The 24,350-nt window shown below is 39.2% G+C and overlaps 2 protein-coding genes across 4 annotated transcripts in view; one reads left to right on the plus strand and one right to left on the minus strand.

Moving 5' to 3' along the window:
- On the plus strand, window positions 1–21,134 carry LOC144030228 (glycerol kinase-like). 3 transcript variants are annotated; one of them, XM_077536333.1, is made up of 20 exons: window positions 7–252; window positions 5,737–5,810; window positions 6,109–6,215; window positions 6,344–6,421; window positions 8,844–8,923; window positions 9,039–9,176; window positions 9,297–9,406; window positions 10,780–10,846; window positions 11,547–11,582; window positions 14,037–14,104; window positions 14,191–14,233; window positions 14,805–14,885; window positions 14,964–15,042; window positions 15,167–15,263; window positions 15,360–15,444; window positions 17,665–17,785; window positions 19,568–19,711; window positions 19,794–19,886; window positions 19,982–20,056; window positions 20,360–21,134. In XM_077536333.1, the coding sequence occupies exons 1-19, from the start codon at window positions 199–201 to the stop codon at window positions 20,053–20,055; spliced, it is 1,629 nt and encodes a 542-aa protein (XP_077392459.1). In that variant the 5' UTR covers window positions 7–198; the 3' UTR covers window position 20,056; window positions 20,360–21,134. The 3 variants fall into 3 exon arrangements, with proteins under 3 accessions (XP_077392461.1, XP_077392460.1, XP_077392459.1); XM_077536334.1 differs by lacking the exon at window positions 19,982–20,056 and having other exon boundaries at window positions 5–252; XM_077536335.1 differs by lacking the exons at window positions 19,794–19,886; window positions 19,982–20,056; window positions 20,360–21,134 and having other exon boundaries at window positions 1–252; window positions 17,665–17,781; window positions 19,568–19,692.
- Window positions 20,487–24,350, minus strand: part of ddx18 (DEAD (Asp-Glu-Ala-Asp) box polypeptide 18) — a 7,934-nt gene continuing 4,070 nt past the window's right edge. The window contains exons 8-14 of the mRNA XM_077536332.1: window positions 23,773–23,912; window positions 23,537–23,698; window positions 23,301–23,453; window positions 22,045–22,158; window positions 21,911–21,967; window positions 21,650–21,827; window positions 20,487–21,501 (exon numbers count right to left, since the gene is read on the minus strand). Coding sequence (XP_077392458.1) covers window positions 21,356–21,501; window positions 21,650–21,827; window positions 21,911–21,967; window positions 22,045–22,158; window positions 23,301–23,453; window positions 23,537–23,698; window positions 23,773–23,912 — 950 coding nt within the window. The 3' untranslated portion in view covers window positions 20,487–21,355. The remainder of the gene's footprint in view (window positions 21,502–21,649; window positions 21,828–21,910; window positions 21,968–22,044; window positions 22,159–23,300; window positions 23,454–23,536; window positions 23,699–23,772; window positions 23,913–24,350) is intronic.

Consider the following 24,350-nt stretch of genomic DNA (forward strand, 5'->3'; position numbering starts at 1 on the left):
CTCCCCAATGGAAGCGTCGCATGAACAGGTCGGGCTTCTTCCTACCAGGCGCGAAAATCCCGCCTACTAGCAAGTCTTTACTCATGCAAAGCCAGTGTGCAAAACTGACCCGCTGTGCTTCAAGACAAACACTGGACTTGTGAGCGCCTGCGGTTATCGTTTTTCCTCACAGAGGCCATCAGGAGAGAAAACACAGCGATGGATCCGCTCGTGGGTGCTCTTGACCAGGGCACGAGTTCAACGAGGTTTCTGGTGAGTGACGTGGCAGTGTGGCGGCATGCTCATGTTTTGTATTGTGACAACAATGATCCATAACGTGTTCATGTTACTTACCTCGACATTTTACGAGTGCGACGCATTTTTGTTTGTATGTATGTATGTAATGTAAAAAGTAATGTATTGTAGATACTATATGTAGGTATTGTAAGTATAAGTGTATGTAGTACAACAGTGAAGTTCAACAAGTAATAACACTTAGAATTATTAAAAAAATAACTTCAAATGGGGAGGAACAATAAAATATCAAGCAAATAATGATGATTGAACAGTTGCATGAAAAAAGGTGACAAAAACGGCTATAAATCGTATGGTCTGTACATACTTTGATTTTAAATGCCTTTAGTTGAAATGCTTTTAAATTGTGTACTTTCATTCATGTAAAAGATAATGAGTTACCTTTTCTAAGAAATATTCCCTATACAAATAAAACTGACTTGCCTTTAAATAGAGAAATGCAAAGTTGAATAATCAGGTCTTGAAATTTGGTAAGATGTAGAAAATCTATTATTTAAAAAAACAAAAAAACCTTAATTCTTAATACAAGTCAAACATTTAAGTAGCGGTGTTAAAAAAAAAATCGATTCGGCAATACATCGCGATACGACAGCACGCAATTCTTGAATCGATTCAATAGGCAGCCGAATCGATTTTTTAACATCCTTTTTTGATGGAAAAATATTCAACAAAACGTCTAACTTTCACACATTAAGCATGGAAGAATGTTATATTAATGGAACATTAAGCCTTAATATTTTATTTCAATGCTGTTCAAACATGAAAAAGGTTACAACCTGTTTGTTAAATACAGTGGCTCACAGTTATAAAACTGAAGTTTCAGATCAATAAATAATACATTTTCATACAACTCTTAGTGTGCATGTACAGGTTTACTGAATGGTATTTTCTAAATTTGAGAAAAAAGTCGCAACAATCGACTTGTAAATTCATATCGGGATTAATCGGTATCGAATCGAATCGTGACCTATGAATCGTGATACGGATCGAATCGCCAGGTACTAGGCAATTCACACCCCTACATTTAAGCATTTTATGTTACAAGTCTAGTTAGTGACTATATTCCGAGCCCAAAGTAAGGATTTTGTTTGCTTTTGCCTTGGGCCAGTTCTGAATTGGAGTCTGAATAGGGTAGATACTTGTTTTCTTAATTGGTATGCTTCTGCTGTTAAAGTCCTAGGGGAGTTTTGGTCTGTGTTTGTACTAGAATTTCATTAATACATCATCTTGGAAATTTATATCACTCCTTTGACACTCCTTAGAGGGACAGGTCGTGTCAGCTTCACCGTGTTTGTTTGAATTAGATTTTCATCAAATTTGTCAGATTTTAAGTGGTGAAATCCTTTCAATTCCTATCAGTTGTGTGATGCTATAACATGTCAAAAATTAACTCTTCATCTGTGGAATGTGGATTTTATTTATTGATTTTTTTAAGTTTTTGTGGCCCCCTGTCCTACTTTTTGGATGTAGAACAGGGATGGCTGCATCGGCCTGCACACACACATAGTGTGGCCCTTGATTAATTTTTGACAATGAAAATATTTACTGTAGCTGAACAGTTTTAAGTTGTAATAAGAGTGCTCACCACTAGATGGCAGACATTTGTTTAAGTCAGATTGATGGGTGCAACTTGCGGCCTAGGGTGTCCTGGTGCCCAAGTGCACATATGGACACCCTGATGTTTGAACATGGTGTTCGTTATGGACAATTCGTGACGAGCACAGAAGTCCAATAACAAAACACCGCTCGGGTTCTGATCGGGGGGGCCGTTCCTCCCAATCACACCCCCTCCAGGTCTCACTGTCATTGCCCATGTGAGCGTTGAAGTCCCCCAGCAGGATGAGAAGTCCCTAGGGGGAGCGCTCTCCAACACACCCTCCAAGGACTCCAAAAAAGGGTGGGTACTCTGAACTGCTGTTTGGTGCATATGCACAAACAACAGTCAGGACCCCTCCCCCCACCCAAAGGCGGAGGGAGGCTACCCTCTCGTCTACCGGGGTAAACCCCAACTTACAGGCGCCGAGCCGGGGGGCAATAAGTATGCCCACACCTGCTCTGCACCTCTCACCGTGGACAACTCCAGAGTGGAAGAGAGTCCAACCCCTCTCGAGAGGACTGGTACCAGAGCCCAATCTGTGTGTGGAGGCGAGTCCGACTATGTCTCGTCGGAACTTCTCGGCCTCACACACCAGCTCGGGCTTCTTACCTGCCAGAGAGGTGACGTTCCATGTCAAAAAGAGCCAGCTTCTGTAGCTGGGGATCGGTCTGCCAAGGTCTCCACCCTTGGTTTCCACCTAGCCTGCTCTGCACCCGAACCCTTTGGCCCCTCCCACCGGTGGTGAGACCGTGGGAAGGGGGACCCACGCCTCTTCGAGCTGTGCCCAGCCAGGCCCCATGGGTGCAGGCTCGGCCACCAGGCACTCCAGGCCACCACCACCTCCAGGCCTGGCTCCAGGCCTGACTCCAGAGGGGGGCCCCGGTGACACGCGTCGGGGCAAGGGAAACGTGTATCCATTTTTGTTTGTCGTCATAGGGGTCTTCATGAGCTGTGCTTAGTCTGGCCCCTCACCTAGGACCTTTTTGCCATGGGTGACCCTGCCAGGGGCATAAATCCCTGGACAACATAGCTCCGAGGATCATTGGGACACGCAAACCCCTCCACCACAGTAAGGTGCCGGGTCACGGAGTGGCAAGTGTATTTATATAGCCCTTAAACACAAAAGAGTCTCAAAGGGCTTTATATGCCCACAGTTGACAAATATTAACATTCAATGATCAAGCCACAAGAGGGCAAGGGAGGGAAAAAAAACACGAGGGGAAAAACAAACCTTGAGAAGGGAGTGCAAATGTGGCAATCCCCCTTCCAGGATGACCAGGCTGCAATGGATGCTCCCAACGGTCCTTTGTGGAGAGGGGAGAAACTTCCAGAAGGACAACCATCGCGGCAGCACTTCAGCAATCAGGCCAGACAGAATCCACTCCTGAGTAACGAGCACAACTCCTCTTTGGAGTTTGCCAAACGGCACCTGAAGAACTTTCACACCATGAGAAAGAAAATTCTCTGGTCTGATGAGACAAAGTTTTTCAGCGGTAGGAACTGTGACACTAGTCAGGTTTGAATGAAGAATGAATGCAACAATACATCCTCAATAAAAACCTGCGCCAGAGTGCTCAGAACCTCAGACTGGAGCGACAATTTACTTTACAACAGGACAATGACCCTAAGCACACAGTCAAGACAACATAGGAGTGGCTTCTGGGAAAATGTGATTGACCTATCGACCGTCTCTGGGGAGATCTGAAAATGGCTGTGTATCGACTCTTTCCCCATCCAACCTGATGGAGCTTCAGAGGTTCTGCAAAGACAAATGGGTGAAAGTGTCCAAAGACAGGAGTGCTACTTGTGGCATCACATTCAGAAAGACTTGAGGCTGATTTACTGCCAAAGGTGTAGCAACACATTATTGAGTAAAGGTTGTGAATACTGAGTATCGTGAGTATTGACATCTGATACCTTAGTTTTCAGTTGCAAAAATAGTGTTTGTTTATTTTAATAAATTTTCAAAAAATAATGATTCCTTTAAAAATGGTAGTACATTTGAGTTAAAGCTATTAATACCTTAGACCTTACTTAATTACATCATAATTGTGAACACTCAAAAGTACTGTGCAATTTTCCAGTATAGTTGACCCCCCAAAAACTGCAGTAATATCTAACTGCAGTAATATCTAAATTACTTTACATAAGTGACCAATTCCTTCCTTCCTGACTACTGTTTGAACTGACATGAAGTTAAACTTTAATTTACCTGGTTGTTTTCAGACCCATTGCAAGACTTAAGTAACATCAGCAGTCATAAGCAAACAGCACACAGTTGATTCTTTTAGACAGAAGTCGCTGAAGCACAACTATTTCCTGATTGATGCAAAGTGTGCTCACACAGTTTGCAGCTTGCCCTATTAAGATAAAAAGATGTCTGGTAACAATTACTTTTTTGTACAAATCAACATGGGCAGTGATTTTTGCATGTTAAACTTTACACATTGGTCACGGTTGGCTGTGTTTTGCTTCTGTTTCTCCTCTGGTACTAGGTCAGAGGCTGGCAGTTTCCCAGGTTAACTTCAATTTCAACAGTGTGAGACTAATTTTCAGTCCCGGAATTTCATGACTCAGACCGGCCTTTTAGTTCCCAACATTTTAATGAATGTAGAAATTTTTACTGTTTTTATTGTATCATTAAAATATAGTTTACTCTCACGATAATCATATTGTATCCATCCATCCATCCATTTTCTTGACCGCTTATTCCTCACAAGGGTCGCGGGGGGTGCTGGCGCCTATCTCAGCTGGCTCTGGGCAGTGGGCGGGGGACACCCTGGACCGGTTGCCAACCAATCGCAGGTTCATATTGTATTTAGTCACAAATTTAAATTACTATAGAATGTGCTTACAAGATTACTATCAGTGTTTATGAGAACAAATAGTTGAAATGGAACCAATAGGGAAGTGGGTACAACATAAAATAAGGCACTTTAAACTTAACAAGTCAGAGTTATCAAACACTGTTTAGCCAGCAACATTTAGGCAGCTAACATGTAGCACTCGTATTTGAAACCCATTCACACCGCTTCCAGTACACTACTTAGCACAAGTTAGCAGTTTGAAGCTAACTTATGATCACATTGAGGCTTTCCCAGCATGCTTTGGTGCTGCTACAAGCAACATTTGTGACTATTTTGCCTATTTAATGTGTTATTTTGACAGACAAAGGGTGTAGCCTATTATATCGCCAGTGGTGGTGTTTCTAGTCATAGTTTAAATTAATGCAACTTGACAATAACCTTAGTAACAAATGTAGTGCTAATTTCAAAACAGATCCACAGGCCGGTGGAAATTAACGTGCGATCTGAAATAGCAGAGCGCATATAGCAGCCGAGCCCCCTGGGAAATCGCTTGAATCTCCAGATTACCACTCCCTGGGCACAAGGATTTCTCTGTCTGGGGTTTCTCCATTTTTACAGTTTGCATTGTAATCTTAGACTAAACAGTTATTGTGTGTCACATGTCATCCACATAGTCAATACTGGCATTCTTGTATGGAATACTTGTATTACTGTTTCAGGGTTGCTGCAGCTGTTGGAGCAGAACTATTGGGCTGTTGCACTGGTTTGGTTACCATCTTAGTAGACCCAAACACTGATTCACATTATGTCTGGCTGACTGTATGTAAACTACGACATGACATCGGGATGGGACACAGCTAGTTCTTTCCCAAATGCCTAATAATTTTGGGTTCTTCACACCATCACATTATATTTGGTTATACTCAAACACACAAATGAATACTTACAATAAATAATGGCCCTAAGTATTTTTGCTACATTTCGTTTTGTTAGTGAAAACCATTTTGTGTCTTCCTCTCTTTAATCTCTTGCTCATAGGTGTTTAATGCCAAGACAGCTGAATTAATCATTCATCACCAAGTAGAAATCAACCAACGTTTTCCAAAGGAGGGGTGAGTTTTAAATCTTCACACTAATATGCCTCAAAACTCTGCAGCCATTTTGTTTAACTGCAGGTTGTACAGACATCATATGTGAAGTCATATCATACAAGTAGTTTATCATATTCGTCATCCGTTTGGGTCTATATCATTGAATGTGCTGTACTTAACATCAACTCCATTTGCCAAACATAAATTTGATCTCTTTTCTCCATTTAGTGTCGTCCTTATAAATGATTTGGTTACAAAATCATATTTGATGACTGTATATTAGAAAGTTTTGACACCTGTATTGTTTGATTATAATCAGGTGGGTAGAGGAGGACCCCAGAGAAATAATACAATCAGTCTATGAATGTATGGAGAAAACGTGTGAAAAACTCCGCCAACTCAACATTGATATTGGCAACATTAAAGGTGGGTGAAAATGCCATCACTAATGTACACCATTCACCTGGACAGGGTGAATTCAGTATACCCCAACTTTTTGAAAAATAGTGGGAGTTTGTTGTTTATTATTGACCGTGATAATGTTGTTTTATCAGCGGTGGGTGTGACCAATCAGAGAGAGACAACACTGGTTTGGGACAAAGAAACTGGGGAACCACTCTATAATGCCATTGGTGAGTTTGCTCATACTTAATCCATCATTACTACACGTGTCCCCAAATACATGACATCATTAACCATCTGGTTGAACTTGGATGGCCCAAGAACTTCTGCCGTTACTATTACTTCATACAAATGTATTGCACAAAACTATTATTTACTACAAATGTATTACACTGGATTGTGCACTGTATCTAGATCAAGGTTATTAGTTAAAAAAAACTAATTAAATAATTAAAACTAAATTGGATTAAAAAACTAAATAAATACATCATTTTCATTACCAAAGTAAAAACGACACTGATTTAAAAAAAAAAAAAAAAGCTATAAATCAAGCAATAATTTGAGATTGTAAAGAAATAAAAAAAATACTAATCAAGAGAATAAAAACTAACAAATCAGCTCTAAAGACTAATTAAGTGAATGGTCAAAATGAAATAGTAAAAACTAAGTGTAACTGAGATGTAAAATTAGTTGACATATTTTCTATGTCATGACCCATTTGTTTTCCCGATATATTGTCGCATGAGGTTTTGGCAGAAAAATGAATGCTCACATTATTTGCATGACAATTTATATAAATTCAAATGAAAATTGTGTTCTGAGTTGGGATTGGAGTTTTACACACAATTACATAGGAAAAACAAATGAATAATAAGAATAATAAAGTATTTGTATGTATATATCAAATTGGTTAGGTTTGTTTGTCAAAGTCAAAGTTTGTCTAAAGTATTTGTATGTATATATCAAATTGGTTAGGTTTGTTTGTCAAACACTATTCCCAAAAAAGGTTTGCACTTATTCTACTTCCAGAGTTGAAAGTGAAATGATGTCAACTGGAAAATGGCTCAGCACATAACAAGGTTGCATCATGTAGTGTCAGGTGTCTCCCATGCTTCCACTATTCCATGTGGCAGTGACGCAGCCTCACAGCACTTAATGGAAATCATTCAAGAGATGTTTTTATTTTTCTCTCCAGGATTTAGAAAATACAACCCACGCCCCTTCCAGCCTTTTCAAAATATGTTCACTATTCAAGGTTGCTCATGTGCAGTACCTCACTTAATGTTTTATCATTACAAAGAATATTTAAAAAAAAAATGCACTTGCAACAAAGATTATTTTAGTTAGCGGAAACTAACGAAATAACTACAGCTAAAATGAAAAAAATCTTAACATTAACACAATAAAATAATGATGTCACCGGTCACCCCTAGATGACAATTTTGTGTGTTTTGGCTTTTGGCTCCAACAGCTTCCCTCACCCGCTATTTCATTTAACCCAGCCGAAAGACAATGCTAGACAAGAAGTGCATTACCTTTATTTTGTCCAATTTATTTATTTATTTATTTATTTATTTATTTATTTATTTTACCATGGTGGGTTTTTTTGTTTTGTTTTTTTTGTTTGTTTTTAATCTTGCACACAAGACATACACAATAGGGGTGCGCCAAAAAATTGATTCATAAAAGAATCGAGATTCTCATTTATTAATCGAATCGATATTAATATCCAAAAATCGATTTTATTTAAATTAGAAATGAAGAAGAAGGGTAAAAGGCAGTTGTAGCCCACATGCTGTTTTTGTGGCAAAAGGCACTTACAATACAAAATTAATAAATGTTTAAACAAAAAAAAAAAACAAAAAAAAACCTTAATGTCTCTATTTGTCATTTTGTCTTGCAAAGCAGACTGGAGTAGATCATGACAATGTTGTGCATTACTGTAAATTGAAGCAGAAATCATTTGTCAATCAAATAATTTTGAATCGAAAATTGTTTGTCGAGAATCGAAAATCGATTCTGAATCGAATTGTAGACCCATAAATCAGAATCGAATCGAATCGTGAGACCGTCAAAGATTTCCAGCCCTAATACACATTTTTTTTTAAACAAAAACTAATACTAAAAAACTAACTCAAACTAAGCATTTTTTAAACAACTAAAACTAATAAATACGAACAGAGCCCCTGAAAACTGATTAAAACTAATTTAAAAAAAACACAAAAAAACGTGATTTATGAAATAAAAACTATAGCTATAATGAAAATTCCAAAACTATAATAACCCTGCACACATATATATTATACAACCAGGAAAAACAATCTCAGCAACTTGACAAGGGTGTGCTTGGTTGGTCAGATTAACAGTAAAGTTTCATAATAAATCACACATTTTTGTGTTATTGCTGGTGGTAGATAAATTAAAAATGAAATGAAATGAAAATGGAAAAAAAATCTGTCGTCTCATAGTTTTCCTTGGTGTTCAGTTGGAGTCCAATCAAATATTTTGATATATTAACATCCCCTATGACAGAACCCACAAAATTGTTTTTGTTTTCATTGTCTCTAGACTTAATCCAATGATAGTATATCCGTACACTTATGACATCTGATATTTTGAGTCTCGATGAGTTAATTTACATTCACTCTTAAGTTTGGCTTGACCTGCGCACACAATCGACAGTGGAGAGGCTCATTAACAAAGCACCGGGCAAAAACAAGAATCACCTCAGGGTAAGTGTGATAAGCAAAGTTTCGTAACAGCAGGATAGAATTTGTCTCCTGTACTATTCTCAAATGTTGTTAATCTCCCATTTGGTGAATATCTTCAACACTTCTGACATCGCAGCACAAGACGGGCCTCCCCATCAGCACCTACTTCAGTGCAGTGAAGCTGCGTTGGCTGCTGGACAATGTAAACACGGTGCGACAGGCTGTACTCAGCGGACGCGCCATGTTTGGCACAGTGGACTCCTGGATCATTTGGGTATGACCCACGCCATCAGTTACGCAGAATCGTAGTCCCAAGTACTCATTGTACATGCAGTAGTTGGCTCAGGATAAGGAAATTGAAGCTCCATGGTACAGTGGAGTTGTGGTTTCTCAGTGCCTGACAGGTGGCAGGAACGGAGGAATCCACTGCACAGATGTTACTAATGCCAGTCGCACCATGCTCTTCAACATTCACACCATGGACTGGGATCATGAGCTCTGCAGGTAACCACCACACACACTAACCTATTTGGAGACGTGGCTAGTTTGGATGAACTCACTGGATTATCAATTCACACTATCATTGTGGACTAGGAGAACCTAGGGATATAACGATATGGGCAATATCGTGATATTGTGATATTAAAACTGCCACAATATCGTTGTCGTCCTGTTCACAATATTTAAAAGGAACACATCAGTTTAAAAAGTCAGGTTGATTTCCATTTGTGCAGTTCTAGCACCCTCTGGTGGCTAGTTTATTAGTGCAATTTAATTTTCATTAGTGATGTTTTGGTCTTCTATAACACCTATGCCAATAGTTAGGGGAAGGGAACGTAATATGCTTGTGAACCGAGTTAATATGTGGAGGAACTTAGTATGTGCGTGCATTCGCAAGTAGGTGCCTCAATATTAAGTCTTATTAGAGATTGTAGGTTGTTTATATGCATTGCTGTAATTTACAAAAGCACAATCTTGTGGGCTTTTTTTTTTTTTTTTTTAAATATGAGCACATATTTATTTTTTACAATATTGTTACCTTTATTAGTATCGCCAACTTCCCCACAATATCGTGATAATTATCATATTGAGACCTTTATGTCGTGATAATATCGTATCGTGATGTTTGGATATTGTTACATCCTAGGAGAACCTTGAACTATCTTGACTCCTGTGCCGCTTTGAGTAGATTAATGCTGTCTGGAACAGAGTTCTGCAGTAGCAGAGGGAGTAACTATTTGAGAATGATGCAGTGGCATAGTATCACATTGTATGTATTTATAATTACTTCAAGACACAAATCAGCAATCACACTACACAATCGGAACAATCTTTTAATCAACTCATCTATTACTAAAGATACTAATTATATTCCTAGTTCCTGACATCTACAGTAGTACGGTTGAAAGGTCACATTTTACTTATTGAGAGACTCCAGTCCACCTTGTGAATCTTCATAACTTATTAGTGTTCTGTTTTTGTCAATGCTTTACAAAACAAAAGAAACGCTGTAAACCAGGGTTAGGAACCTCCAGTCCTTGAGAGCCGCTATCCTGCCTGTTTCAGATGTCACCCTTCTCCTCCAACACACCCTATTCAAAGACCAGGATTGTTATCAGGCTCCTACAGAGCTTGCTGATAAGATCCTGATAATTGAATCAGGTGTGTTGGAGGAGTAAAACATCTAAAACGGGCAGGACAGCTGCTCTCGAGGATCGGAGTTCACTACCCCTGATATAAACAATTCAAAACACTACGAACATGTTTATAGATGCTTAATTTGAAAAGCTCAAAGAAAACATTTCCTGTTTTGCTTCATTCAGTCATTCATTCATTCATTCATTCATTTATTCATTCATTATCCGTGCCTCTTTTAGTTACTTTGATATTCCAATGGAACTTCTCCCCAAAGTCAAAAGCTCCTCTGAAATATACGGCTGGATGGTAAGTTCTGTTCTTCACAAGATTTAACATTGAAACATTCATCGGCACATCTTAATGCATTATGTGATTTAATGTAAGTAAATACTAAGTCATTATGTATGTTTGCTTATTTTGGGGCAAATTTCACACTTGTATCTGTGGCCTGTGCTACACACGGGGACAAAATTGTTGGAACCCCACTGTTAATAAAAGAAGAACAAAAAAACAGTGGCTACAGGACAAAAAAAACCTTGAATCTGCCAGTTCCACTGGGAGCAAATCAGGGTTCAGTGTCTTGCTCAAGGACACTTTGACATGGTCAGCGGGGTGAGGATAGAATCCACAAGCTCACGGATAGGAAACGACTACTCTACCACTGAGCTATGCCAACCCTAAGTTTTATCAATTCCTGTACTGTGTTAGTGGGGGTCTAATTTGACCTTCTGTGGATTAGAGAAACTCCAAAATAAATTAAAATGTGTGCTCCAGCACAACCAAATTATTGAAGATGTTGTTAAATCAATCCACATTTGAAAAAGTAAGGTTCATATTTAGCCCAAAATGTGTTTGACATTTATATTCATTATGAGTGCATGTAAACTTCAAACCAAACACGGTATTTGAAATGCCAATGTGAGAAATGTACTTGGCTTATTTTAAAATCATATGCCTATAAACAGTCTGAAAAATGTTAATGAGTGTGTTCATGTCCTCTCACCAGAAAACAACCAGCCTTGAAGGAGTTCCAATCTCTGGGGTAACACCTTCCAAATGCTTTGTCGTTATTTACAAATGTGTTGGTCTTTCTTGGTACTTTAGTGCAAGTAATTCTCAACTGCTTGGTCAGGAACCAAAAGTGGTATTCAATATGGTTGGGTCGCAGACAGGAAGCAAAAAAAAATAAAAAATTAAAAAAAAAAAAATTAAAAAAGAAAAAAGAAAAAAAAAAGACAAAAAAAAGACAAGGCTCCTTGCTTTGTAACAGTATATGACTGATTTTCATTGAATTGACTGACACTCAAGGGGTTTCAAACTTTTCACACAAATACAGTATACACTGTAATTCAGGCTTTGCTAATGCATTTGTGGAGGCTAGTGATGATGCAATACAATGATGCATTCCAGCGTTTGTAAAAAAGTTGTGGGAACGGACCTCGTATACAGCGAAATATGTTCCCTGCCTTTGATTTGGAAACTAATATTTTAAAAGGCATGTGTCTGCGATTGGCTGGCAACCAGTTCAAGGGTATACCCCGCCTACTGCCAGAAGCCAGCTGGGATAGGCTCCAGCACCACAGCGGTTAATAAAATGGATGGATGGATGATTTCAGAAAGGTAATGGTACATATTAAGCAAAGGACTTGCCATGTTAGTCTTCAATTCAGTTGAAGGCTTACATTCACCAATTCACATACACCTTCGTACACCAGTGGGAGACTACTGCCATGCAAGGCATTGCCAGGTGCACTGAGAGCAAATTGCAGTTCAGTATCTTGCTCAAGGTTGCGGGTTGAACCCACCACTGAGCCATGTTGTGCAACTTCAGTTGCCCAACAGTCTTGGGTCTCAGTTGTGTTTTGTGTATCATAACGTGCCTAACATTTCCATTGGGAGACAGGTTTGGACTGTGGCAGCCCAGTCTAGTACTCTTTTACTATGAAGTCATGTTTTTAAACAATACTTTAATACTGTTACCAACTACTTTATACAGAGGTGGGTAGTAACACACATTTGCACTGCCTGTTACATTTAGTTAAGTCACTTTTTGGATAAATTGTACTTAACGGAGTAGTTTTAATGCAGCATACATTTTGCTAAGTTTTATTTGAGTATTTCTGTTATGAAGAAACAGTATTTTTACTTGGTTACATTAAGCTATGAGCCGGAACGTTGCACGTCCAAAATAGTAACTTTTCAGGAGACTCCAAAAATAGCATGTTTGTTCAGCTGTTAACATTGCATCATCAAAGACAGCAAGACATTTTCAGCACTTAAGATTGGTCAATAATTTGAAAACAAAAACAAAACACCCACATGTGTGGACTGATCAATAGTATAGTAGAATGGTATTTAAAACATGGATACGTGAAATTTACCAAATTGTGAGGTATGAGGTTTTGGCCAGACGCCAGTTATTTGCTACATTTATATTTGTCTTTCTGTCTGTATTTGTTTTGGAGAGAAACTTCTGCTTTTGGCGCTGTCACAAGATTCTGTTTGCAAGCAGCAAAGCAATCAGTCACATGATCGCATACAAAAGACTCAGCGCCCAACGCAGAATCAGAGTTATCATACAAACAAAAAAATAAAAATAAATAAAAAATAAAAAACAGCAGCTACCCTTGTGTCAATGGGGTATATCCCATGGAAGAAGCGGGACGTGATTTTGCACATCAGTTTATTTAACCCAGGGGCACAAAGTTGGAAGCACAAGTATTTTTGACGCAGCCCACATGTCGCAAACCGAACCGGAAACAAACTGATGTGCAAAAAACAGTCCCACCTCTTCCGTGTAATATAACCCATACCAGGGGAAGGCAAACTCGGTCCTCAAGGGCTGGAGTTCTGCAGGTTTTGGAAGTTTCCCTTCTCCAACACAGCTGATATATGATCAGCTCATCAGCAAGTTCTGCATAAGCCTGATAATGATCCTGTTGATTGGAATCAGCTTGTGTTTGGAAGAGGAAAACTTCCAAAACCTGCAGGACTCTAGGCCTTGTCGTATTCCTGCCTAAAATGGTCCATATTTCAGCCTACAAAAATACACTTAAAACTTTTACTGTCGTGAGTTTTAACAAGTTATTTATTTATTTACTTACTTACTGAGCACGTACTCCATTTTTGGGAGGGCTACTCTTGACTATTGACTTGACTATTCCCCTCTCTTACAGTGTCCGTTACTATTACATGCAAATTGGTGATTATGCAAATTAGGCAATGACGTCATTTAGCGACTTTTGGGACAGCCGGTAGCTGCTTTCCTTATTGGGGAGTTGGCAACACTGACTGGGATAGGTTCCAGCTCCCTGCGACCCTGAACAGGATAACGCTTGGATGAATATCAACATGTTTTATTATTTAAATTAAATGTGCTTTTATTTTACATGAATGTTAGTGTTCTTAAAATTCTGTTTTAGTAATGAATTTTCAAATATTGTGTCTGTCTCAAAATGTTGAGCAGACATTCTAACAGCAACATTGTCTTTATCAGTGTCTTGGTGACCAGTCGGCAGCCCTGGTTGGTCAAATGTGCTTCAAGGATGGCCAGACTAAAAACACGTACAGTACATCACTCACAAATGTCTTCTACTGTATTGCGCAATCGTTTCTGATTCATTGGTTATGTGTTTTGTTGTCATGTAAAGGTATGGAACTGGTTGCTTCATGCTCAGAAATACAGGGAACAAGGTACGTATAATAGAACATAATGTTTAATTGTTGTCCTTCCTCTTTGTGTTTAAAAATTAGAGCTGTCAAACGATTACATTTTTTAATCAGATTAATCACATCTTAGAATTTTGATTAATCATGATTAATCACTGACTTAAAAATGCTTTTTTCCCCAACATTTTTTGCCCACTAATTTGAAGCGCACCTGGTATATTAATTTTTTTGACATTTAATGTTATGAGGACGTCTTCAAAAATTCACTGCACTCGCTCATCCTGCTTTTTCTAATTAATTAATTAGAAAAATGACAATGAAAATTTAAAACAATGACCTACGGCATATATAAACATTTATTAAATGCTTTACTTTAATGCATGTAGTTATGTTTATTGCTCAAACTCCAACAGCTACCTTTAACGTAACCATCCGCTGTCGGCTAAAAAGGATCATCTGCGGTCAATATTAATAGTGTGATTAATCTGTGATAATACAATGATTAATGCGATAATTTTTTGTGATTAATTAATTAGTTAATGCTTTAACTTTGACAGCACTATTAAAAATGTAAATATTTTTGCAATTTTGCCAGCCTGTGATGTCAGAGCATGGCCTGCTGACCACTGTTGCCTACAAACTGGGAAAAGATCAGCCTACTTGCTACGCACTAGAGGTTTGTTAGTGCTTGGAATCACAATGCTCATTTGGTTGGTGTAACTGAGTCATTTGAGTGGTTTTGTCTTCCTGACAGGGCTCAGTGGCCATTGCTGGGGCAGTAGTTCGATGGTTGAAGGACAATATGGGCATAGTTCAGTCCTCCGAAGAGATAGGTATGTTAACTTGAAAAACAACAAACTCATTATTGGAGCTCCTTGTGTCAGTGATTGTTTTTTTTTTTGTACGTAAGAACAACATTCAGTTATAGTCGTGTCTTTTCTCTTACCCTCATTTCAGAGAAATTAGCTGCCTCAGCAGGGACATCTTATGGCTGTTATTTTGTGCCTGCTTTCTCCGGCCTCTATGCCCCATATTGGGAGCCAAGTGCACGAGGGTAAGATATGCCATGCTCACCGTGATTTGAGCATACAAGATGGTCTAGGTGGGGGAACATTTGTAATTGTGCAGATCCCCTTTCGCTGTTTTGCAGCATCATCTGTGGCCTTACACAGTTCACCAACAAGAGCCATTTGGCATTTGCTGCTCTCGAGGCCGTTTGCTTCCAAACCAGAGAGGTAGTTAAAGAGCTCTATTGGACTTTCTCACTCATTACTGTTTCGCAAGGGCCACAATAGAACATTTTGCCTCTAAATTATGCTTTACAAACTGTGATAGATTGTATGTTGGCATATCAAATATAAATTAAATAACAGGTTGTCTCTTAATATAAAGTGATACATAAAAGGTATGTGATTTAAAATTTAGACAACCCCCCCAGCACTCCAAACCATACCATTGGTGGAGTTACGATTAGAAAATTGTCGTGATTCTTTTCTAACATTGTCTTCAAACTAGTGTTGTTCCGATACCGATACTGGTATCGGCAAAGGTGCCAATACTGCATTAAAACAGTGGTATCGATATCGGTGAGTACTCACAAGTAACATGCCGATACCCTTAATTCCAACACTAATATAGGATTTTGGATGCAGCATCTTGTGTCTTGCTCGTGCACGACATTCACTGATATGTGACATGTTCACTGCATGCAGATCTAAGATATCCTATTGGCCCTTGAATGCTCTGAACCAATGGCAGGACAGCTTTTTCATGTTGAAAAAAAAAAAAACTTAAGTATCGGTATGGTGTTGGTATCGTCCGATACTGCAAAGCTGGGTATCGGTATCGGTATCGGGGGCCAAAAATTGGTATCGGAACAACACTACTTCAAACCCTTAAAACCAGACAAAGTGTGGTCTACTTTTGGTTCCCTGATTTAAATCTTCGCTAGCTGATGGTGTGTTATCACAGTGTTTCTCAATCCTGGTCCTCGGTGCACACTATCAGCCTGTTTTCCGTCTCTCCCAACTCCCAACGCAGGTGATTCCAATGAGGGCTCACCAGCAAGCTCTGGAGCATCTTGATAACCATCCTCACCTGCGTTGGAATCGGGAGACATGGGAAACAGGCTGAATAGTGTGCCCCGAGGACCAGGGTTGGGAAACACTTGTGGTATCACATACAGCCTATAGCGAAAGTCAACCCCAAAAACATTCTTTACAATATTTTGTATATGCCCACACTAGTCTAAATATTCTAGTAAATATTGCATGAGTGGAATGTGAACTAAGCACAAAAATCAACCTGTTTTTATCCATCCCAGAGGGCCGCCATTTTGCCACTATATTAACAGAAAATGAGATCACAGTTGCTCGGGGCAGAAGTAATGGCCAATCACAGCTCACTTGTTTTCCAAGTTTGGTCATGTGACATCACGTGACATTAGAAAGCTGAGCTGTGGTTGGTCATTACCCGAGCCCTGAGTAACTGTGATGTCATTTTCAGTCGACAGCAAGTGGCAAAATGGCTGCCGCCTGAGAAGGTTAATGTTGTTGTTGTTATTGTAAAAAAAAAAAAAAAAATTGGGTTGTCTTCCTCTTTAAGGAACAGAAGCAGAGGTGGGTAATCCAGGTCCAGAAAGTAAAAACCCTGCCACAGTTTGGCTTTAGCCACAGGTGCATCTAATCAACCAGCAGGTAAACAAGTTACTTACCAATCGGTCAAGTAGAACCTCCTGTGACTAAAGCCAAACTGTGGCAGGGTTTTTACTTTCTGGACCTGGATTACCCACCTCTGAACAGAAGATTTGTTGTCTGTGACATGGTGTGTTGTGTTTCCAAGCGGTAATTATCATGAAGTATGTTCACGGTTTATTCTGAATTAGGCACAGTGGACTGTGACTCCGGTTGATTGAAAAAGTGTTAAATATATTTTCCAACAAAATATAGTTTTTAAACTGCTAGTAAGATTTGAATTTAGCCTCTCTAGTCACTGCAGTTGCTATATTGCTAGCATGACTTATTTGTGATGGAGTGCTGTGTTGTTATCCCAGTTTTGTCTCAAGAGCTATCCAAAATGGAGGCAAGTAGTCCGGCCAAGGAAACTGAGAATGTTGGGTGTCCCTGATGACGACACAGTGAGGCTGTGTGTGCGCCCGCCAATATCTTGGCAACATTCCTCGGTCACACCTTCTCGCACTACCGCCGATAGGCTATTCTCGGCATGCTGTGACCAAGTTTCAAAATAATAATTACAAATAAAATTAGAGACATAAGATGGGCCAAAGAGGGATGATTTTTCCAAATATTGTAATAATTTTCTTAATGTACAATTAATCATTTCATTTAATCATTTCATGAATCATCAATGTTAGCAAATCCGTCAATAAGATTTAGGTGATTTTTGAAACTTCTTTATATGCCTGAACTAAAGTGTATGACACTCTTTTGTATTAGATTCTCGATGCAATGAACAAGGACAGTGGTGTCCCTCTGGTGCAGCTGCAGGTGGATGGAGGCATGACTTCTAACAGATTACTGATGCAGCTGCAGGCCGACATCCTTGGCGTGTCTGTAGGTATGAGGGTGCACTCAGACATGCTGGACCTGAGTTAATACCATTTGCATTTCCTGACATTTAATGGGGTATATTCCACGGAAGAGGCGGGACTGCTTTTTGCACAACAGTTTGTTTCCGGTTCGGTTTGCGACGTGTGGGCTGCGTCAAAAATAATAAGTTGTGTTTCCGACTTTGTGCCCTCGGTTGCGCGTTCGCAACCCGGACCGGAAATAAACTGTTGTGCAAAATCACGTCCCGCCTCTTCCGTGGCATATACCCCTGCTGTTCTTAGAAAAATCGTGTCAACAAAATGTACTTGAAAGGTTGACAATGAAGAAAATCAAACTGGTAATAAACTTATTTTAATTATATACGCTTTACCAGTAGGATTAAAGTCCGTGTAAAGTGAAAATAAAATGTCTTATGAAGTCAGGGCTGGAGTCCTGCAAGTTTACATGATATGAGAAGACGTTAAGATTTATTTTTTTTTAACTTGTGCTACAGGGGAGAGCGGTGTCAGATGCTCACCATAAGAAAATACTAATTTCTTTCAAGATATAACATGAATATTAACATGTACACAAGAGTTATGCCCAAGTAAATACAAGGTTAAATCTCTCAGGCTTGTGGAATACCACACAGTCACATTTTTAGTTTCACATACAAGCAGAGCTGGGCAATTTATAAAATTTTGCCCATCCGTCATTTGTCAACGCCTTGGGCACATTTCCGTCAGTCAGTCATTTGTCAAGAAAACGGGCATCTGTCAGTGATGGACTGAAAGGTCCCACCTGTACTTGACCCAGTTAGTGACGATCACACTGACGGAATGACAACCTCTGTATATTACTATTTGGTGTCCCTCCACATGACTCACAAGTTAATATTTATAAGTTTGCAGACACATAATACTTTCAAAAGGAAACAAAGGCTTATTTTGCAGTGCAAAATCTTAGGTCAACTCACCTCAAAATCAGTTCTTTTTTAAATTATATTTCAAGTAGTTATGGTGCAGGAAAATAATTGAGATTAAATTAGCCTCCATCTAGATTATGAATGGGTGACACCTCACCCCAGAAGGGTTTACCTACCTTACTTTAGTTTTCATCACTTTGACGCAAATGTCTGCTTTTAAAACAATTCATTAATGGAAGATGCCTTCTTCACTCTTCTGATGTTTTGCATAACACTTTCTACATAAACTAACAGAGATTTTATTGTCATTATACAAACAGATGTACAATGAAATTTATGTGTCTCCTTTGTCCTTTTAGTGCAATCTATATGTAAAATAGGGGATAAAAAGCAAACTAACAAATTCCTAAAAATAAATATCAAATATATTTCAAATATATTCACATATTTTAAAAGATTGTTGGTGCCCCCCGCCCCCCTTTCTGAGGCAGTGGGTGGTGTAAATGTCCATCAAGGAGAGAGCAATGCAAGCTCGATAGTGTGTTGAGACGAATGCGGCTTGAAGTGGTCCTCCTGCATCAATAAAAAATATTATTAAATAATTACATTTTACTTTTACACAAACAGAAGAGTGGAGGACAGAGAACAACGTTATACTCCAGTATTTTCCCACAGTCCCAAAACAAAAGTAGGATAATTAGACAGGACTCATAATTGCCAATAAGAGTGTTCCAACTGTGTTCTTTTGTCTTTGATAAGGTTCAGTTCCCTGCCAAGTTAAACAGGATCATTGAGCTAGATAATGGTTGAGTGAACTGAAGTCCAGTTGCTCTGTCACAACTTTTTTTTTTTTTTGCCTCCCCCGCCATTGTCATGATGATCCAGTGAAACCCTCGATGTCAGAGACTACAGCTCTCGGTGCTGCCATGGCAGCAGGGGCCGCAGAGGGGGTTAAAGTGTGGAGCCTGAGCCCCAGCGACCTTCCTCACATCACCGCCGAAAAATATCAGCCTCAGATCAACTCCGACGGTAAGAAAGCAGAACGTGTGAACAATCTGGCAACAAATAATTCTCCTGAAATATCATCAGTTTACATGTGTGATCTTCTCAGAGAGTGAGTTCCGCTTCGCTCGCTGGAAGAAGGCTGTTCAACGATCCATGAACTGGGAGACCACCGAGCCGGAGCCAGGCTGCGGTGACAATGGTATGGCATCTTTTGTCTTGGATGTGGTGCAACCATGAAACTTGACTCTTTCTGGTTCTTATTACTTCACCTTGAATGCGCTCTCTTACTGCCAGGTTTAGTGATGAAGGTGAACGGCATCCCCTGGGAGGTCTCTCCTCCACCTCCCCCAACCAGAGTGGACCCCTAAGGTCCGGCATTTGCTGCTGCTGCTTTGCTTATTATTCTTTGGACAATCATGTTCGGGTGTCTGCAGGTCCTTATGTCTTGATATAGCATAACCAAAATGGATGTGATGTGAAACATATTGAAAGTTCTTTTAAATAACTTGTCACGAACCCTGCAGAGATCCTGACTGATTTGTGTTGTATAGCTAGTGGAAGAAAACTTCTGCATGGCTGTGCAAATATAGCTGTCTTTTCTCACCTCAGTTTCAAAGTCATTGTCAAACACTTTCATTGTCCCTCATTCATTCTTTTTCCCCTAACCACCAGATAAGCAACAGTAACCTAAATGTGACACAAGATGCACGTGGGAATGCAGGTGCTAGATGGCTGCCACCTCCCAGCTGTGACGTAACTCATCATTGCACAATCGCCAGTTGGAATGAAGAGTGGAAGCTGTGGAGCAATGACAAGTTTATTTGGGGAAAAAAAAGGAACACTTATCAGTTCAGATAACACGTGGATTTTTCTAAGTATCGGTAGGTGATGGTATCACTTTTGTCGTCAGAAATTATACTACAAGAGGCGCTATAAGAGCAACTAAGCATTTGAAGTGAACATGATTTAAAGTTGAATCAGGAGTGTTGAGGAAATAATGGAAAAAAAATGTCATTTGTATGCAACGTTAAAAGGTATCATGAGACTCAATCTAGTATTTTTAATGAGAATTTACAACACATGGGAAGACCAGGTCATAAAGTACTTTGAGGGTCATCACGATGAATATTAAGTGTTGAGTGTTCAAATTGTGTTAATCAATGGCAACATGGTCATTGGAGACTTTTTTTTTTTTTTTTAAGGGTGCTATTGCAATCGAGATGACTGATTCATGATGAAACACTACAGTTTGTTAAGTACTGTTTGTAACTTTTCAGTTTTCCTGTACAATTTATTTGACAAGTACAGCTTGAGTCATCTGCTAGAATTCAGCGGTATAGATTTCTGTGGTGAAGAGCTTTTTTAAAGCATCAGTACCGGAAAGTGTCTTATGGATTTAATGATCTCATCTCAAATAAACATAAATAAAATCATTTTCAATATGCAATGTCTCATCAGATTTACTATTTTAATCCAATGTATTTCAGTTTTGTGAACAAATGTGTGCAGACACACAAACATGGAATTCTGCAGAGCTATATATAAAGTATACAGGAAATAACCCAAAATACAAATCCTACAATTTAAAGAGAACACAGCATTTCCCATTATAATGTGAGCCAGCTGTTTTCCCTGAAAGGAACCAGTCCAGGGATTGGAATCGCCCCATTAGCGAGAGAACTGCCTTTTGTCATTCCGTCCTTTGTTGACATGCTTAAAGATTTTGGCCTTGTGCACATTCTTAGATTTCTGGTAACCAAAACCGCCGCCGCCGCCTCGCTTTTGCAGCTTTGCACCTTTACTGCCGTGGACGTCTGAGGAAAAGAGCTGCGTTAAGGAAAACTGCTTGAATGTCAAATTGCTTTTTGCTCAACTGTGATAAAATTATCCAGGTTTAAAGATTCGCACATAATACTAAACTAACGACACATTTTCCCCACATGAAATGACAGTAAAGGATACTGAGATCTACATAGGGTGGGACTTTGAATCCAAACGACAGCGCCACCATGAGGAGGTTCAGCGTATTGACGCTGTAGATCTGTTTGAGCGAGTGAGAGTCGTAAGCCCTCACGTAAGATTTGTAGGCTTCTTGGGCTGACTTGTGAAGATAGTAGTTCTTCTCAATCAGCTTCTCCAACTACGAAAGAACATTTTTTACTTTTTTGACATCAGAACATTAGCACCTCAGATACTCACAGCACGAGATTTTTTTTTTTTTACCTGGGACTGGATATCTGAGATTTTGCTCCAGGAAAATTCAAACTCACTCAGGGGGACCTGGTGAACACAGCACACTTCTGTTACCTCATCAGAATACTGTATCAAAATACCATTAGGCAGCTCGAAATATTTACCTTGGCCTGCTTGAGGAAGCGCAAGAATCCAAGCTCCTCCGGTCTCAGGATCAGGAGTGCGTGGCCTCTGCCATTGATGCCTCGAGCAGTTCTGCCCACTCTGTGGATGTATTCCTGTTGAAAGGAAGTTGACGTTTATAGAAGCTTGATGAGGTTAGAAAGGAAACCATTTTTAATAATGTGTGCTTGCCAAGTTGGGATGGCTTCACTGCAAAGGCCTATGTCAGGGGTGTCCAAACTTTTTCATTTGAGGGCCACATACAGAAAATCAGAAGGACGCAAGGGCCACATAATGTTATGAAGCGAAATTGTGTTTGGTCCTAGAAATTCTACAAATAATTTATTTGTGCTTTTGCATATTTAGAAAAATGCTACAGTATATAAACCAATTTATTTGTAATATGACAGTAGGGTTATTATAGTTTTTGAATTTTTCATTTTAGTTAGTTTTTATTAGTTTTCAGGGTGGTTCTGTTAGTTTTTATTAGTTTAAAAAAAAAATGCTTAGTTTTAGTTTGTTAGTTTCAGTATTAGAATTATTATTTTTTATTATTATTATTTTTTTTTTAAATGTGTATTACTTGTACTTATTTAAAAAACACCATGGAAGCAAAGTCATCTTTTGGTGCTTTTCTATTGGCTGCTGCTAGATGACGTCACTTCTGTGTGACAAACTTTCAAACGTCATTATTCCGGTTTATATCCAAATAAATCAACTAAAAATCACATTTAAAATCATCCCCAAAGGCTCATGCATTAAATTAATTACCAAAGACTAAAATGAAGAACATTTTTGCCATAATTATAGTTAATTTTAGTTACTTTTGTAAACATAAAATGTAGTTTCAGTTAGTTTTCATTTTTTTAAAAGCATTTTAAGTTTTTATTTTATTTCGGTAACTATTATTTTTTTTAATTTTAGTTTTACTTTTTTCATTAGTTTTAGTTAACTAAAATAACCTTTAATGGCACCTGTTTTTCGATACCCTTCCTTCTTACTTTGACCATCTCCAAACATTTTTGTTTTTTTGAATTGAGTCAAATGCCATTTTTAGCATATGTCGCGGGCCACTGAAAAATGGACGTTGGGCCGCAAATGGCCCCCGGGCCACACCACTGGTCTATGTGAATGGCTGAACATGACCAAAATGTCAATATGATGATCTAGAGGTGTCAAGATTAATTAATTAAAATTAACTATTAAATCAATCAGCTAAGTCAATCCCTCTCGTGTGATATTGCTTAGTCGCTTAGACCTTGGGGTCATCTGGTGGGTCGTACTGGACGATCCAGTCCACCTCCGGGATGTCCAGGCCTCGAGCGGCTACGTCGGTGCAGAGCAGAATGCCCGAGTCTGCGTTGCAGAACTGGAAGAAGGTGGTGGTGCGTTTGGTCTGCTTTTGCTTGCCCTAAGCGGTGGAGAAAGTGCCATTGACAGACCCGCTACCACACATGACCCAAGTGCCACTGATCGATGTATGTGACAGCTTACATGGATGGCCATTACAGGGAGGTCGATGTAGTTGAGGAGCTCATAGTGGAATTTGACAGACATGCAGGAGGAGAAGAAGACCATCAGCTTCTTCTTGCGGTTCTTCTTCAGGAAGGTGAAGAGCAACAAGAAGCGCTTCTCTGATGGACACACGACGTAACCCTGCAGTAAAGCGGACGGACAATCATGAAGACGGAGCGCGGCCACATCAGTCTGCTGTCGTGCTACTAACATACCTGCTCCAAACCATCAACCGTGGCGGTGTCCTTATTGTCATCCACCCCAACATAAAGCGGCTCTTTCTTCAGAGAAATACGAGCCAAGTCTTCCACCTTACGAGTCTGTGTCGCTGAAAACAGCATGGTCTGTCTTTTCTCTGCAGAAAAGACCCGCCAACCCTTTAAAGTCCAACTAACAAACATTTTACATTCTTAAAAGAACTTTGAAATATGTGTTTACTAGGGGTGTGAATTGCCTAGTACCTGACGATTCGATTCGTATCACGATTCACAGGTCACGATTCGATTCGATACCGATTAATCCCGATACGAATTTATAAGTCGATTGTTGCGATTTTTTTTCATTCAAATTTAGAAAATACTAATCAGTAAGCTTGTAGAGTGTAAGATTTATATGAAAATGTATTATTTATTTATCTGAAATTTCAGTCTTATAGAGGTTGTAATCTGTTTCATGTTTGAACAGCATTAAAATAAAATATTATGGCTTAATGTTCCGTTCATATAACATTCTTCCATGCTCAAGGTGTGAATCCTAACCCGAAGTCAGACGTTTTGTTGAATATTTTTCCATT

Source organism: Festucalex cinctus, chromosome 11 (genome assembly GCF_051991245.1).
Source record: "Festucalex cinctus isolate MCC-2025b chromosome 11, RoL_Fcin_1.0, whole genome shotgun sequence".
Classification (NCBI taxonomy): Eukaryota; Metazoa; Chordata; class Actinopteri; order Syngnathiformes; family Syngnathidae; genus Festucalex; species Festucalex cinctus.

Excerpts from the sequence above, each read along its gene's own strand:
- LOC144030228 (XM_077536333.1), top strand. The coding sequence starts at position 199 with ATGGATCCGCTCGTGGGTGCTCTTGACCAGGGCACGAGTTCAACGAGG. Across the intron at positions 9,177-9,296 it reads TGGACTCCTGGATCATTTGG|TGCCTGACAGGTGGCAGGAA; the intron begins GTATGACCCACG and ends GTGGTTTCTCAG. Across the intron at positions 15,445-17,664 it reads TTTGCTTCCAAACCAGAGAG|ATTCTCGATGCAATGAACAA; the intron begins GTAGTTAAAGAG and ends CTTTTGTATTAG.